General features: G+C 38.6%; 1 protein-coding gene across 8 annotated transcripts in view; it reads right to left on the reverse strand.

Moving 5' to 3' along the window:
- Positions 1–7,981: 7,981 nt before the first annotated feature.
- CEP170 (centrosomal protein 170) overlaps positions 7,982–12,657 on the reverse strand; it is a 96,061-nt gene continuing 91,385 nt past the window's right edge. For all 8 annotated transcript variants that reach the window (XM_088052475.1, XM_088052474.1, XM_088052473.1 and 5 more), the window contains 2 exons: positions 11,284–11,335; positions 7,982–10,345 (listed from right to left, as the gene is read on the reverse strand). In XM_088052475.1, coding sequence (XP_087908601.1) covers positions 10,059–10,345; positions 11,284–11,335 — 339 coding nt within the window. In that variant the 3' untranslated portion in view covers positions 7,982–10,058. The remainder of the gene's footprint in view (positions 10,346–11,283; positions 11,336–12,657) is intronic.

Below are 12,657 nucleotides of genomic sequence, written 5' to 3' on the forward strand. Positions count from 1 at the left end.
CCTCTGAGGGCAAGGGGCTCCTTTCAAGGTGAAGAAAAGCTAGACTAGGGGACCCAGTACTCTCTTCTTCTCATATAAAATGGTATCTCTCATTCTCAGACCATTAGATCAGACAGTCCTGCTGACTAGCCACCACATATCTAGGACCATTCTAGATGAGTTGAAAAGTGAAAGAAAAAACAGGACTTACACTTCAAAAGAAAATGGTGGAGGTAAGGCCAAAAAACCAATAGCAAATGCTGGTGACTCTTTCAGTGTAAAGGTAGGAGATGTTGCTGCTTTACATGTTTTCCATTCTCATTTCATGGACAGTAAGTATCCTTGCCTGCAGCAGGCTTCTGTCAAGATTTTCCAGCTCAAATTCCCCCCCCTCCTCCACTTCTTTGAAGTGCACAAAAGCACAGCAACCTGCAGCATGAAGAGTTTTGTTATGTGACCTGGCTGGTGCTGGCCAGCCTTCCTCCTGCCCATGGCAAAACCTGACCTTTGCTACAGCTATTCCTCCCTGAGTGAGCCAGACTTGCTTTAGCTCTCACTAGCTGGTTGTTCACAGGAGCTGGATATCCACAGCTGCACTGAAACCAAGAAGAGTTGTTGCTCAGCCCATATAAGCATCTGGTGGTAGCAATAAGATCATTTAAGCAGTTGAAGCACAATCTCTTGCTGTGTTTTACTGATGAGATTACACAGCACAAATCACTTATTTATAGTGGTTTATTAAAGCTATCTCAAGCCGATTTAAATTAATTCTGCTTGGTCATTTCTTGTCTAATGGCTATTGCTCATCATGGCTCAGAGAACTCAAACTCCTGGAAGCAGTCAAATATGATCATTTATAATTTTTGAAAGCTCAGTTGTAGGTCACTGATTTGCCTTTTGATGTAAATAATTATGCATGTTACTGAGAGCATGAAAAATCTGCAAAGCTCAATAAGTACCAAATGCCATTTTGCAGCAAAGGGTTAGCTTCCCAACACAAGCATTTAACTGCACTGCTCAGCACAGCTGACATGTATTAATTCTTATTGATGGTCCCCTGGAAAACACAGAGAATTAGGGAATAAGTACAGGCACAAAAATATCAAGCAGAAATACTGCTTTTGTTTCTTGTGTGTTGTCCATGGGATGATGTTTCTCTGACTGTACAAATGTAATGGATGCTGTCAGAAGGGAAATGGCTTGAACAGTAGAAGTACTTATCCTGAGGAACTTTGCTGTGGGATTTCTTAAAAGTGGCTGACTGGAGAAGTTGCCAACAACCAGAAAGGCAGGGAGAAAAAAATATATTAAATTGCAAGTAAACACAGAGCCTGAGCTTCTGGAAAATGTATCAGGTAAGAGACAACCCAGAAATAGATGAAATGTGTCAAATAAGTGAGGCTCATGGTGGTCAAATCCATAACAAGATTTGCTCACACACCAGATGACAAAAGGAAAAACTCTGAATACTTATAACTGATCTCAGACTCACAACAAAACAGAAAAAAATCAGACTTTTTTGTCATGTCAAGTGATAGAAGATACAGAAGGGTATGTCTAATGAATATGACACTCAAATGGCGTTTCCTGACCTTCTTCAGGAGAAAGCAGAATGTCTCAGAAGCTGCCTGTCTCACTGGGACAGACACTCTGTGGCTTCTGTTGTGTTTCTGTGTGAATGGAATCAAGACCAGTGGGTTGTTCAACCTCTTGAGATGTCTCTGTCATTTGTTTATTTATTGTAGGAGCGAAAAAATATCTAATACATTCAGTTTTACTTTAAATGTAGAGGCCAACCTGGCAAGTGCACTCTACTCTGAGCTGTCATCATTTGACTGAAATTTGAGAGGCAGTGATTGCACAGGATACAGGAATTCTTTGCTTGTTAAACAATTCCAAAATGCTTATTCTTGACCTGAGGAGCTACTTTTCTGACTCCCCAGAAAAACTCAGGGATCGGCATGGAGCGATCATCAGGCTACATCAGTGCTTCTGTGGTACTGCAAAAGTAGCAGCAAATCTAAGACCCCAGGTACCAGTGGCTGAACACGCCTATTGATACAATCTCTGTTAGTCCATTAAATCTTGTGAATAAAAAAAATTGGACATTTTTAAGCATATGCACATAAACCAAGATAATTTGCATGGAGAATTAGAACATCTCAAGCATAGGCAGACCATATTAATTCAAGTGTTGTAAAGAAACAGGGATTAACCTGAAAACAGGAATTTTCAGGAGATATGGAAATTCTGAGATATGCACAGTACTGAGGGTTATGTGTGCGACAGCTCCATGGTTAACAGAAAGAAGAGACTATCCCAAAATTCCAATTTAGTCTCCTGCTGCAACCAGCTGCTGGGGAGGCTGCCAAGACCAGCTAATGCAGCTTGCTGGGATAAGTATCCACATCTCAGTAGCTCCAAAGATGCCAGCAAGGTGCACTGGGGAAAGAGAAGTGAGCAAAACTGACCTGGCTGGAAAGACACAGGTCTCTGGCTCTGTCACAGTGACTCAAAAGTTTGGGATAACTTTGATATTAAATATGGGCACTGTCAGATCAAGTGGTGCATTATTAGTTATCAGTTATTATTAGCACCAGGCTGTGTGTTGTCACTTACTGAGATTTTGGTGATGGCAGAGCCTTGTCTCAGCACTTTGTAGGGAGAAAAAAAGATTTTTCTGAGTCCCTTTTCCCATGTGTAAGACCAGGATGAAATATTTCCTCATAGAAATTTCATAACAGAATGAATGCTTGTGAAGTGCTTGAAAGATTTCAGAAGAAAAGCACCACTGGAAGGCAAAATATTGTTACTGTTTCTTTGGCTTCAATACTGCAGTGAAAGTCTGAAAGCAATATTGATGTTTGTAAAATTATCTGTGCTAGTCCTCAGCACTGCCATCTGTGAGGCTCCAGAAACTGCTAAGACCAGTTCATGCAGTGATTCTCCAAAACTCATTTGGCGTCAAGCTTTTCACTGTGTCTCCCCAGAGAAAATTCTTAATTAGGAATTCCATTCAGATATGCTTTTAATCATACCTATTATTCTATGGATTTTTTTTTCCTACTATCCTATGCCTGCCATTTTTTCACTCATTGCATTTTAAACAGTAAGACAAATTCCAGTGTGTTTCCTCATCTGGAGAAATTTAAATATCTATTAAAAGAAATCATTTATGTCAGTCAGGATTAATTTTCCCCTACTAATTTTAAAATCATTGCTTTTGCAATGTCAGGCTAAAGCTTATAACCAATTCATTTAAAAATACTTGTGGTGGGGACAGCTTTTCTGAATTTTACATAACTGAATACAAGTGAAAACCAAAATGAAACAAGTACAAAACTTTGGCTGCATGAACCTTTCCATTGACTTCATGGAGACCAGCTCTGCTTAACTTGTAATTCACTGCTGGAGCATTAAGGGACAAGTGCATAATTTAATTGACAGTTTTCTTACAGTGACATAAAATCCATATAAATTCCAAAGCAAATAATTTCATCATTAAAAGGGAAATTATGGTTTTCTTTATTCATGTCACTTTTAACTTTGAAAATGCTTTTTACTCTCCTACAAGGAAAGGCTAAGAGAATTGGGATTGTTCACTCTGGAGAAGAGTAACCTAATTGCAGCCTTTCAGTTCCTAAAGTGAGCCTGCAAGAAAGATGGAGAAAGACTTTTTACAAGGACATATAGTGATAGGACAAGGGGAAGTAGCTTCAACCTGAAGAGAGTAGTTTTAGATTAAACAGGAAAAACATCTTTACTGCGAGGGTGGTGATGTACTGTAACAAGTTGCAGAGAGAAATTGCGAATGCCCCACCCCTGGAAGTGTTCATAGTCAGGTTGGATGGGGCTTTGAGCAAACTGGTCTGGTAGCAGATTCCTTGCCCATTGAAACCAGAAGATCTTTAAGGTCCCTCCCGACCCAAGCCATTCTGTTATTCTATGATTCTGTGATAAAATACTTAAATTGGCCAAAGTTAGGAATATAGATTCTCAGACAGCTTGGAAGCCTAAAAATACATTTTCAAAACTACAAGCAACAAACATTGCTTGCACCAAAGAGCAAACCCTGCTCATGCAGTTAGAAACATGGCTCCAAAGGTCTGTACGCCTGGGGCTCACATTACGGCTGAGATAAGCCACTAAGCTGTGTTTTCAATTTTGTATTTGAACTTCTGCTGCCCCTAGAGTAGTAACTTTTAAGTGAAGCCTCAGATGTGACTTTCAATATAACCCAGCATTTTTAAACCTGCAAAGGTGTTGAAGAGGATCTAAATTTGAGGAGCTTGTACACTTAGAAAATCAGCTCAAGAAATTACTAAAGCAACACTTTTACCTTTTGTGATGGGAAGAAAGCAACTTATTAGGTGTTCAGAACACTGCATAAGTTGAATTTTAAAAAGTGGATTTTTCTAAACAACCATCTGCTCAGCTGCCCATTATACTGTCAGCAGCAATCACATGAGGAACCTGGTTTCCATGTATGAAAACAAAGAATGAACATGATTGTGCAGCAAATTTTTTTGTTAGCATTTGAGTTCCCAAGTGTGCAGGTAATGATACTACAATATTATATACCTGCATCTTTGGTCAGTTACTGAAATTTTGTCTGTGAAGTCCAAAAATTATTTCAGGAAAACATAAACTGCACTGAGGAATATGAATTTGTTCGGAGGGTTTTATTCCATTGTATGGAAAGCACTGTCTATTGGTTCAGTCAGTTTATTTGAAAACTCCAGCTATTCTGCAGAGTGGAAAATTATGTGATTACTGATGCATGCAGTAACTCCCACGTACTTCCAGCTGCCATCTCCTGCCAAGGAGCAGAGAGGCTGTAGTCCCTTTTCCACCTGAGGCACACCTTGGAACAGGAAAAATGTTCTCCTGGACAGCTTCTTATTGGCTCTGGAAGTACCATTCTTGCAGGCAAATTCTTATGTGCCTCCTGCATCTTACAGTTCTCCTTTGTGCTAAAGCTTCCTTGAACCAGCTGCATGGTTCTGTCACACCTACTGCCATGGCTGGGGACACTGTGTTCCCTCCCCACTCCCCTTCACTTTTGCTCATCTCTGTCATTTGATTTCTTTCAAAAGCTCTTTCTATACTTTTGCTTAACTTTCTGCACTTCACTGAGTATCCTAATCCAGTAATGTCTGCTGAGAATATGGTATCCTGCCTGATCATTTATGAATCAGTTTCTATACTGGGAAATACCATTTATGACATTTTCTTCAATAATTTTATTAAGGTATTTTCTAAATAATTTTAAAACCTCCTGAATTATCTGAGTCATTTCCCTCATCTCTCAACAAAATCAGTCATGGATAACCCAAACCACAACTCCCACATCTGGTTTCTTTCCTCTATGAATTCTTTTCAACTTATAAATCACATGACTCCAGAAGTGATGCTGAAAATGAAATGTGAAGTCACCTGGTAACTTTTTAAAGTTTTTATATAATTTTTGTTCTTTGTGCTTGGCTCCATACAAGTCCATGTCTCCATACAGAATCTCATGTTGCCCATTTTTGTTTAAAACATTAATTAATTTTAATAATAACATTTTCTCTCAAGATCACAGTTTGGTTCAAAGATAATTAATTCTGCTTCTAAACTGTTTTTTATTAAAAAAAAAAATATATATATGAACCTTTAGATACAATTTAATAATTTTAGCTATTCCATAGTAGCAGAAAGCCTCATGAACTCATGCATTCATCTTCAGAAATAGATCTAAAAATGCTAGTCCTAAGGAACTGATAGACAAGAGCAGTAAACTTTGCAAGGACATGGTAATTGGTAAGTGGAAATGTAGGGTCTACCCTTGAAATGAACAAATCTCTATATCCCCTCACTCCACCCCTAAGGCCTTAGCATTTGAATATTTTTGGCAAGTATTACTTGAAAATGTTTCCCTATACTGCCCTAAGGGTATTCAGTAACTACAAACACCTGTTTTAATACAGCCTCCCCAGAGAGTGCATTTTCTAACACCCTCTCATTTTAAGAGCTCTCCCCAGACATGAGGCAAGAACTGTCTCAAAAAATACTAACTGCTCGTGAAGCTGTCAGCAAGATAAGATGAGCATTGGTTTTAATTTTCACTGTTAACTGTGCTCTCATTGGAACACATAAAGATCTCTGACAGCAAGCTTCCAGTTCTCTTATCCTGCTTTAAAGTGTTTTCAGGGAAGCATTATCCCACTTGTTTGCTAAATGCATTTTTCCTCCCCTGATAGTGAGAAAAGAATCTGGAAAGGAAATGCCTTGTTCCCCAACCAGTGCTCTGTTGGCTGTCACTAGCAGGAACAGCACTGGCTAAAGCTAAGGCTTACAAAGATGAAAACATAAATTGTTTTTACAAGATTACTGAGCTAGTGCAGCTGGAAATGCTCTTCAGCATTAGGCAGCTGTCCTTTGACAATATTGCCAAGAGACATTGTCAGATGTATTTAATATTTGGCAATCATGGCTGAACTACCAGGATTGTAACCCTGTCAGCATTTACAGATTCAGCTCTATTTGAAGTCAGAGGTGGCATTCTTACACTTTAAAAACTCTGATTATTCACCAAGATGAAGCTAAGCAACCTGTATGGTGAGCAGCCACGTTTCTTCTTTGTAATTCTCTTCAGATACAAAAGACTTGGTGGCATAAAATCTCCTTGGCAGGCAGTGAGTAGCCTCCTTTTATGGTATGCACCATGTCATCAACACTTCACGCATTCCTGCATGAAGGAACACCCTTGCTTTTCATGTCTGCAAGCCAGAGCAGTAACTGTACATGTTTCCTATGCTTAAAATGTTCCCAGTTCAAATTACAAAGGCTTTCCAAAAGGCCTGGAAGTCAGTTTTTGGTATGATGCTGAGAACGCTGTACCAGCTGGAGCCATCGGTACTGATCAGAAAAGGCTAGAATTTTGCTTTCCCTGTGTCTTGGTGTGTCAGCACCACTTGGTGGTGTCTAAAGGGAGCACATGCCTGATGCCATCTGGCTGGATTTCCTGAATACTTCTGAATAAAACCCTGCATAACCTTGGCTCCAAGTAGAGTGGTCTTACAAAAATCTGTTTGGGAAGAGTTACATTTTTGCTTAAACATCAGGGAGTCTGCATACAAGTCCAGAAGTGCATTCCTCTATCCTCTGCAAAGACAGAGAGATGCTGGCAACAAGTGAGGAAATGGTAGCAGATATTGAAGCTGGGGATATGAAGAAGTCCTATGCAACTGGAAAGCCTTGTAACTTTCTCACCATTTTGACTGTCCTAAACTGTCATCTCTGTAGAACAGTAAAAACCCCCTGCCCCTGCGGAGCTGAGTGCTAATGAGTGTTACTGTGTGCCATTAGCGCTGTCTTAATGCCAGCAGGCTGGGATATAAAGGAAAAATACATACACAGAAGCAAGATCAGAGTGGCTGATGCTGAGTCACAGTAAAGCTCAGCAACACTGAAATGCTGTCAACCTGGGAAGAAATTCTTGGAGTTTTTACTAAATTCAAGGTTTTGTTCCTGCATGAAGCCAGCTAAGAAAAGGTAATTTACTATCTTGCAGGAAATGCATGCATAGAATCAAACCTGGGACAGAAGGAAAAAAGGCACCAGTCTGGAGCCAAATCAGCATGTTCAGTTAAGTTTTCCTATACGTGCAGCAGAGGGAAAACAGTCTGATAACCATCTACTGTTGCAGCTGGCAGGTGCATTAAAACTCACTTTCATTCTACAAAGGGAAACAAAGCCACTGTTTGGTGACTAGCATACTGGATTATTTTTGCCTGTAGCTTTGCACACAGAATCAATTGAAATATGGGAAGAAACCTGAATACGGGAAAACAAGCTAATACTGTCGGCACAGAATAAAATGATGCAGTGATGGCAAAAACAGAACTTCTTCTTGGAGAGAAGATATTTATGAAAAAATGTAATTTCCTATCTCAGTAAAGGCAAGTTAGTCTGCAGAAAGATTGTGTGAACTTCCCAGCTCTCAATTACATATTCACAATTTGTAAAGTTCCAGAAACACTTTATTTAAAAATGGAGTTGTAAATGCATATAACAAAATAACATACATAATAAATGTAACAAAAATAAATAAAGAGAACATGTCCATACAAAATAATAACATAGTAATGCAAAATGCTTATTTCACAACATAAGGGTAAAAACGCCTGAAATAACACAAACAGAATCTCGTATGAAGAGCCTGCACCTTTAATCCTTCCTAGCCGTTTCCTACCTTCCACTTGAATCTGCAGAAAAATTATGTTCCCAAGAATTAAACAAAAGAAGGAATTATGGTGATGGTTTGGTACACTCAGTTTTCCACACCTAGCTCTAGTTTCCATTTATTTTTGCCCTTCTGCACCTTCAAAAAGTTTTCCTGTAGCCTCTGTAAACCAGTGTCATTCAGGCTCCCACAGTTAGCTGGAGTAGAGCATATTGAGTCATACATACAGACTGTTTGCTTTTAAAATTTTTTAAAGAAAATATGAAATCCATTATACAACAGATTAGTGGTTTTGTTTTTACATCTCTACAAAAAAAGTTTTTGCATCTTTATTAACTGGTCCAACTTTTACTGATTTCTGAAAGCCTGTACAATTCAAAAGCGTACAGAAAGTAGGTTTTTTAAAAACAAATCTCATATAGAATTATTGCTGAAATATTAAAGACCATTTCATAAAAGCTGCAAAACTGTATCTTTAACCTTAATATATAGAGAGTGATGCAAACATAAGAAAATTCCAGTCTATTAGTTACATTTAACAGAAAAAACATTCCTCCAAATTACAGTGTTCTGGAAATACAAAGTAATTTACTTTAATTTTTTTTATTATTTCCAAATGTTAAGTTACTGGGACAACTGATAAAGAAAATAGGCTTATATAGGAAACTTCAAATAGACTTGCTTTTCAGTGGTATAAGCAAAATGTCCATGTTAGCAGTCGTCCTTTTTAAATATGTAAGACAGGGACAGCATTACTAGCAAGACTACAGGAAAATATACAGAAGCAAATAAAATCATTTGCTTGGGAGTGCATCTATCAATCAAGCAAATCATGACAACTCTATTTCCAAGTTCCCTAAAGAAAATTTTACATCTCATGATCATTCCAAATAAACAGTGATTTCTTCTGTAAGATTACACTGCATTTGGATTGGTGAGAGCCCATTTGCCTCAATATGGTTTAATATGTTCCACATTGCTATATGCTCAAATTTGTTTCCTAGTTAGTTTCAACAAAGATTTGGACAGAAATGAGATATGAAATATTTCTACTTTCATTAACATCAAAAAGACTTTTGAAGATCAAAAAGTGCCGAATAATCTTTTCAGGAAGTGGATTAAAACACTGTAATGATAATACAAGGACAGTATTATCAGTTTTCTATGTACACCAAAACACTGCTTGCTGTTCAACAATATCGGTATGTTCACCTACCACTTCCAGCAAACCTTAGTGCAAACATAATATGTGAACTTATTTGTAAACCCCAAGACAATTTACGCAGCAACAAAGTTACATAAACCACAGAACTGTTTGAGATTTTCCAGTACATGAGAATGAATGCTTTCTGAAATCTATCTTACTTTTGCAGTAATGTGTCATTGTAGTCAAAGATAGTGCTTCCTATATAAATCATCTAATTCAGAATCAAACATAACTGTCCAACAGTTCTGTACTACCTTTAGAGGAGGAAGTCTGTTCATCAGAGCAGCTTGGCAAAGAGATTTGGGGCTTTCAGTAAATGTTAGACTGCTTGCATGGCTTTTAAAAAGAAATAAATCTATTAAGGGAAAACTGCTGATATAATAACTCTTTTGCAAAGCACACAACCACAAAGGGCAAACCTGCCACAATCTGCTTTCCTACACTGGTATCTATGCATATCTTTATGATTTGAAAAGGATTTGTGTGACAATCAAAGCATCACAATTAAAGAAAACTGTTTAATAAAACAACAGCTGCTTGACCAAGCCTTTTTTTTTTTTTTATAATTATAAAAACAAACATTATAAGTTTTCCTTGATTTCTAAACATTCCACATGAAAGGTTTTTGTATCAAACACTGAGATGTCACTCACGAAGGGTGGCATCTTCTTCTTCCCCATCTGGGTTAAACCTATTGAAATGTATGCTGAAATCTGCCTCGGATTCAGCATTTTCCAATTCAGCTGCCACAGGGCCGGTGGCAGGACGTGCAGCCCGAGCCTCGGGCTGGCAGTTTGGCTGCGCTGGTGGGCGAGGGCCCTGGGAAACAGGGCTGGACTTCGGCTTCGGCTGAGCTGGTAAGATGGGGCTAGCAAATCCCAAGTTGCTCAGAGCATCCAGGGTACCGTCAGGGTCAATCATGGCATTAATTGCTAAGCAGTCAAGAAGAGATGAGAAGGATAGAGAAGAAGCCATAAAAAAATACAATTTTCTGTTACTATAAAAATATGGAAATCCTTATCTCAGACTTTTATTTTTATGATGACAGATAAATTTTTATGTATGCTGCCCATGACAAAGAAATGATGTATCCAACATCAATGTAAACTGATACATTTATTTAAAGGCAGTTACGTATATTAAAACTTTAGATGAAATGAAACTGCACAAACTAAACACAAACTGATGTGTGGACAGGAAACAGAGATGATAAACTATCAACAATTAGGTTATAGCGACTGAACGATGGTTTTAATTCAAGTGGCTTTCACCCCTGATGTTACCATTATATTATGCTTTGTTCCACCCCACCCCCAGAAAATAGCCATACTTTCTGATTCTATGATTGAATAAAATTTGTATAAAAGAGCAGTCATTTATCCACACAGTGAGGGCTAACTGAAGTACCTAGTACCACTTCAATTTATTATACTATTAACATATTTGTTACATTTAACAGAACTGCTCTTTTTTTTATTTCCAGAATTGTACTAACACTTATTAATTTGTCTCTAAAGGTGGTTAATGACTCCCGAAACATTCTTTAGAAAAAATTATTTGCTCTTTGACTAAAATTTGAATACTAAAAATAAAAAATATAGGAAAATTATAATTAACATAATGACGATAAGCATGGAGCACTAATCCCATATAAAAATATATGATCACTCTTCTGCTTTTTAAAAAAAAAAGCCATGTTTGTTTATCAAGTGTATCAGCAGTTTATATGATAATAATGTATGTAACTGATACTGTGAATATATTTCAGTAAATCACAGTAACTTTGTTTCAGGTTATATATACACACATAGAGATGTCTATTAAAAAGACTGAAGCAAGCAACCACAGAAAAGTGAAAAAAGATCTGTACCTTGCAGCTGCTTCTCAACTCGTTTCAGTTCCTGTAAAATTGATGATATTTCCTAGAAAAGAAACAACCACGTGTCATTATCATAGAATCGGAAAAGGTTGGAAGAGATCCTTAAGCTTCAAGTCCAGCTATCCACGCAGCACTGCCACTGTAACTCTTACACCACTAAACCATCACCCAGTGCCTGATACAGATGCCTCATAAACACCTCCGGGGATGGTGACTCCACCACCCCCCTGGGCAATCTGTTCCAATACCTGACCACTCTAACAGTGAAAAATATTTTTCTAATATCTAATCTGAATCTTCTCTATCCCAGCTTAAGGCCATGATGGAAAAATAAAGGGTATTTCCAGTATGGAAAAAGAGATTTAAACTACCTCTCAGAAATTAGCAATCCCGCTCCCAATCCTGTCCAATTGCATTATGCTATTTGGATTGTCCCTCCTGGCATCAAGACATCCCTGCTGGTGGTGGCCCAGCCATGGGTGGCAGTGCTGGAGGCTGGAGAGCCACGTCCCATTCAGAAACCCAGAGCCCTCTGCACCTCTGCATGCGCCTGCTACCATCCCCATGACCTCATTCTGACCCTTGCTCATCTGCCTGTGCCACCTCTGCTCAAGCACAGACCTACAGACACCACAGCTCTGCAGAGATTAGGCAATGTAACAGCAGACCTTGAAAGGGAAGTTACAGGATGAACTCAGTATTCAATGGAACAGAGTAATTTATAAGGTTGTAGAGATGTGAGTCAGACAGGGAGATGACTGCATCAGGGTTCTGTCTGTACCCATTGGCCCTGTGCCCATGAGCCCCTGCACAGCATCCCAGTGCTGGGGCCTCAACACTCCTCTGCCTTACAGATTTTTCTTCACTGTGCTGCACTGCTTGCTAGCACAGCCACAGCCAGAGCAACAGCAATGCACTTTTAAACATAGCAATCATTAAATGTAGCACATACTAAGCTGTAGGATCACAGAATATCCTGAGCTGGAAGGGACCCACAAGGATCATCAAGTCAAACTCCTGGCCCTCCACAGGACGCCCCAAGAATGTGCCTGAGAGCATTTTCCAAAGGGTTCTTGAACTCTGGCAGGCTTGGTGCTATGACTACTTCCTTGAGTAATTTCCCTGGTTACAGAATTAGCATATTTATATTAGTACAAATATGTAAATCCTACATATTGAAGGATCCTACACGGAAGAATACTGTTAAACCAGCTGCTGAGAAGAGCTGTCAGTGGTATTCTACAGCTGAGAATTTTCAAAGGCACTGATTTCAGAAAACTATTAATCCATTTCAGAAAGCTGTTTTGTACCAAGTAGTGTGATGTTCACGGGTGGCAAAGAGATTGATTATCTTTACAAAGTCAT

Source organism: Pseudopodoces humilis, chromosome 3 (genome assembly GCF_049639895.1).
Source record: "Pseudopodoces humilis isolate 2021_Gansu_Grassland_sample_001 chromosome 3, ASM4963989v1, whole genome shotgun sequence".
Classification (NCBI taxonomy): Eukaryota; Metazoa; Chordata; class Aves; order Passeriformes; family Paridae; genus Pseudopodoces; species Pseudopodoces humilis.